The 5,303-nt window shown below is 35.6% G+C and overlaps 1 protein-coding gene across 1 annotated transcript in view; it reads left to right on the top strand.

Moving 5' to 3' along the window:
- The window catches only part of LOC107692890 (sorting nexin-6), a 14,044-nt gene that overhangs the window by 5,879 nt on the left and 2,862 nt on the right, over positions 1-5,303 (top strand). The window contains exons 8-12 of the mRNA XM_016492105.1: positions 2,387-2,492; positions 3,209-3,284; positions 3,637-3,676; positions 4,624-4,710; positions 5,029-5,188. Coding sequence (XP_016347591.1) covers positions 2,387-2,492; positions 3,209-3,284; positions 3,637-3,676; positions 4,624-4,710; positions 5,029-5,188 — 469 coding nt within the window. The remainder of the gene's footprint in view (positions 1-2,386; positions 2,493-3,208; positions 3,285-3,636; positions 3,677-4,623; positions 4,711-5,028; positions 5,189-5,303) is intronic.

The raw sequence follows: 5,303 nt of genomic DNA, 5'->3' as shown, positions 1-5,303 counted from the left end.
GACATGAGGGTAAGGAAATGATGACAGAATTTTAATTTTTGGGTGAACTATCCCTTTAAATATCTGAAAGTACACTCTTAACATCAGTCAGTCAAGCTTTATAAAATGATATGATAATCAAGTATCATTTAATAATAGAACTTTAGTAATTTGAATTAAAACTTGGTAACCGAATATGAATGCATATGTCATTTTAACTAAACTTAGGACTGGTGGTGGTGCTTTTTTGGTCATTCTGTGTTTCTGTAAAAAAAATTGGGGGAAAAAAAAACAAGGATTAACGAGCTGCTGGATTCATGAATATTAATCAGGTTGTGTGCATTCGCTAGAATTGATTTGCTGAATTCAAATCAGGAACGATAATAGGTGAGCGCCAGCCAATGAGATTGTCGTTTGCGCATTAGTTCCGCCCCACTACCGGAGAAACCGGCAGTTCTTAAAAGCTGAAGAACTCCAAAGGAACTCCGTTATTTTGATAGGAAAATACAACAAAGAATATCGTTTACATATAGTATGTAAGACTCTCGCTCTGTCTCTCTCTTTGCGTGTGAGAAAAAAGCAAAGTGACGTCGAGTCGTGTGCCGAGCACCAGCCAATGAGATTGCCGTTTGCGCATTAGTCCCGCCCACTACCGGAGAAACCGGCAGTTCTTAAAAGCTGAAGAACTCCAAAGGAACTCCGTTATTTTGACAGGAAAATACAACAAAGAATATCGTTTACATATAGTATGTAAGACTCTCGCTCTGTCTCTCTCTTTGCGTGTGAGAAAAAAGCAAAGTGACGTCGAGTCGTGTGCCTTCACACTAAAGTTTACGGTATGCGAAATACAGGTGCGCTGCGCATCCATAGAGATGAACTGAAAAATATCACAGATCGCTTGACTGAGAGAAAACTCGGAAGCACTCAGTCAGAGTGTTCTGTGAGTGAAAATATATCTGTGCTAAACTTATACTTAGCCTCCAACTCACACACTGGCGAGTAAAATCTGAGAATTTATTAGCCAGTGGCTAATATTAGACATCATTTAGTCGCCCAGAGTAAAGATTTAGTCGCATATGCGAGTGATTTACTCGCATTGTAGAGGGTTGCCTTGCTGAATAAACATTAATTTCTTTAAAAACAAAAAATCTTACTGACCCCAAACTAGGGCTGGGCGATAATTCGATAACGGTAATTATCGCGATATAATTTTCCTCGATAGAACGATATGAAGAGTTCGATAAATGTTCGATATAATGTTTATGCGCCAAAAGCGGAACGAAACAACGCAACTCATTTGAAGCGCGCCACACAGACCGTTTATCCGCTTGGATCAAAGTTCAAACTGTCGTGCGGCGCGAGCTTACTAGAGCAGATGCGTTTACTCGGTCATGCCAGCACTAAACAGCGCTGTGTGAAGAGTTCGATAAATGTTCGATATAATGTTTATGCGCCAAAAGCGGAACGAAACAACGCAACTCATTTGAAGCGTGCCACACAGACCGTTTATCCGCTTGGATCAAAGTTCAAACTGTCGTGCGGCGCGAGCTTACTAGAGCAGATGCATTTACTCGGTCATGCCAGCACTAAACAGCGCTGTGAGATCCACTGCTTGAATTCAGCAATGAACACAAATGACTTAGTGATTTAAACTAGTTTAAAGCCAAACAGAAGAAACACTGTGTGCAACGAGACAGTCAGAACTTTTCAATCTACACATCTCCATCATTTACCATGGATTTACTGTAGTAACACTGCACCAAGTTATTGTGGCAGAAACTTGGGATATTCACACTGAATTTTAATACAGGAGTAATGGTAATTATAGTACGTATTTGTGATTAAGCTATAGCATGTGTGCATTTATACTGAATGTTTTTAGACTACTGTTTTTCATACAAATATAAAAAAAAAAACATATACTGTAGTTATATTTTTACCATTGTATTGAGGTGCTATATGTGTGGTTTTAACTGTGTTTATCATGATTTAAATGTATGCTACTATGGGAGACCAATGCTTAATTAAAAAAAAAAAAACTTGATCAGAATAAATTTAACCATATAAAACTGAGGTTGTTACCATTTTTACAGATGTTAATGGTTTTGATAATGAACAAATTAAACTTGAAAGAAATAAAGATTTGACATTTATTGTGATAATTATCGATATCGACTGATATGAAAAAAATTATCGTGATAATTTTTTTGGCCATATCGCCCAGCCCTACCCCAAACTATTGAACAGCAGTTTACATTTAAGTAAGTCTGGCAGAAGACATGTCAAAACCACATGCATTTCATCATGTTTCATCTCAAAATCATATTTCTTCATAAGATAATTTTTTTATTTTTGCATTTTACTGAACAGTCTATTTATTTAGTTATTTATTTCTTTTTTATCACAGGATGTTGATGATTTCTTTGAACATGAGAAGACATTCCTTTTAGAGTACCACAACCGTGTCAAAGACTCGTCTGCCAAATCTGATCGAATGATCAGGTCTCACAAAAGTAAGTTTCTCTTTTCCATATCTCATTTTTATGGGTGAACGCGTCACACATTTGTAAATGCTCGTGGCTCACATGACCTTGTAGTGTCAAGGATAAGGCAAGGTCAAAGTTCTCCAGTCCAGTTACCTCTGCCAATACATTTCAGATATACCCACAAAACAAAACTGTATTAGCATTGTGCTGTTCATCTCTTCTAAGGTGAATTTAATACAACTTTATTCAGTGTCAAAGCTATGATCTATAAATACTCCCATATCATGTTTCCTCATTTTGCAGTGTTTGTGTCTAACGTTAATTTGCATGCAAAATTAGACACTGGAAAGGTTGTTTTTTTTCTTTTAGGAGTGCTAACATAATGCTGCTTAGTTGGAAAATGTGTCATGATCGAATGTCAGGTGACTCGAATGTAAAGTTGGATAAGTATCTGATGACATGCAGTGTATTGTGTAAAATTATCTGAATAATGTTTTAGAGATTTTAATGCAGCACTTTGCAATAATGCAGATGAATTCAGAAATATGTTTTGGTCATTCACATCATTTTCTTTCCAATTCCGAGCCAAATGTTTAGTCTTTTCCTTGTGTGCCATGAGTCTTATTGGCACAACACTGAAACATTATCTGGATGAGCAGAATGCTGTGAATACTGAGTCAGTGAATGTGTGAAACACTGACAGCGTTTCCTCATCTAGAGATCTAACAGGACGTGTGTTTCAGGTGCGGCGGATGATATCAACAGAATCGCCTCCACACTGTACACCTTAGGAACCCAGGACTCCACAGATCTGTGCAAGTACGACAATGATTTCCCATGGAGCTCCAAAAGGGAATGTTTTAGGGGCCGTTCACACTGAATGCGTTTTTCCATTCCACTCCACTACTTTTGCATTGTTTTCTATGTAAACACGCACTTGATGGACGTGTTTGACTGTTGCACTCACATCTCACGACTGTGCAGCGTCTTGCACAGAACAATCTAAAAACATGGCGTTCAAGTTTTAAAAAATGCATCTCAAGGCCTTCAGTTTTTTTTTTGTGTCTCGTATTTTTAAAGCAAAAAAGTGTGAATGGCCCCTTAGTCTTTTTAGATCGGTTAATGGAGTCCAATGTTTGACTTGTTTTTTGTTTTGTTCCCTCCTAAACAGATTTTTCTTGAAAGTATCAGAGCTTTTTGAGAAAACACGGGTAAGCATTTCCAGTTTCGTAATTTTAATATAGATACATTTTTAATAATTTAGTGTTGTCCTAAATTTAATTTAATAACATTTACAACGTTATGACATAATATGAATAAGAAGTATTCGTTACAGTTAATAATAAAATAGTTTAACTATGATCTTTGTTAATGTTAGTTAATAAAAATGATTATTTATTGTTTGTTCATGTCAGTTCACAGTGCAGTGTCTCACAAAATGTGAACCAATACAATTTTGATTTTAAAAATGTATTCGTACATGCTGAAATTAATATGAACTAGATTAATAAATGCTGTAGCAGTATTATTCATAGTTATTAACTAGTGATATTTTAGTATTATTTACATACTATAAAGTATTTATATTTTTATTGCTATTTTAATTAGCTTTTATTTTTAATTTATATTTATTTTTTGTTATGTGCTTTAGTCATTTTTATTCATTTTTTAATATTTATATTTAGCTTTATTTTTTATTTCAGTTTTTCTCATTTTCGTTTAATATTTAGATTTCGTTTAATTACCGAAAATCATTTTTAATGGTATTGGTTAATGATAACAACACTGTAGTTAATATTGACAAATGAGACCTGTCACCAAAACATTTATGATTCTGCACTATTACTAGGTCACTAATCACTAATAATTTTGTTCATACAAAAGGTCTTGTTCATTTGTTTTTAATTTTATATATATATATATAATTTTTTTTTTTTAGAAAAATAATATATTTTTCTTAAAATTTCTCATTTAAAAAGTGTATAAGATTACATTTTTTTGTGACTACCTTACTCTAAGGTGAAGAGAAGTTAATTTGGTCATTTGTTATGTCTAACCTCAGCAGTTTTTCTCAAAAGAGAAGGCAGAATTTGATGAATCAGAGAGTTAGGGGCTATAAAGTCACTCACCTCTTCCTCTGTTGTTCCCAAACTCCCAGAAAATTGAAGCACGCGTGGCGGCCGATGAGGATTTGAAACTTGCCGACTTGTTGAAGTACTACCTCAGAGAGTCGCAAGCCGCTAAGGTAGAGATGTGTGGTCAGCATGTTGAACTGGCAGCTGGTCATTAGAGGGCTTTCCTTTCGACGTTAGTGAGTGATTTGTTGCTGTAGCCCTGGGATACAATGTAATTAAGCTACAGAAGTGATTCTGACTTGACTGTCCAAGGCAAAACAGTGGAACAGTGACCTCTTGGAGTATAAGATTCAGTTTAATACAGTATTGACTGTTTGTTGCAGAGGATTGATCTTCTGCTGTTCATAGTTACTGCTTCTTGACCCCGTTTGAAACACTTTTAGACTGTGTGTTTTCTTTCTTTGTAAACTGCATTATCTCTTCCACAGGACCTCCTGTACAGACGAGGAAGAGCATTAGTTGATTATGAGAACGCTAATAAAGCTCTGGACAAAGCCCGAGCTAAAAACAAAGACGTCCTACAAGCAGAAACCACGCAGCAAGTGTGCTGTCAGAAGTTTGAGAAAATCTCTGAATCTGCAAAACAAGGTACTTCATGTGTATCATTCAAAGTGATTGGAGTACAAAAATACTTGATTTTACGCCGTTTCCTAACCAGACGCAATGTAATACAATTTGCTCTTCTTCTAAACTGGCACAGTCA

This window comes from Sinocyclocheilus anshuiensis, unplaced genomic scaffold (assembly GCF_001515605.1).
Source record: "Sinocyclocheilus anshuiensis isolate Anshui unplaced genomic scaffold, SAMN03320099.WGS_v1.1 scaffold261, whole genome shotgun sequence".
Taxonomy (NCBI): domain Eukaryota; kingdom Metazoa; phylum Chordata; class Actinopteri; order Cypriniformes; family Cyprinidae; genus Sinocyclocheilus; species Sinocyclocheilus anshuiensis.
Note: the sequence above shows the minus strand (reverse complement) of the source record. Positions and strands in the feature narration are given on the sequence as shown.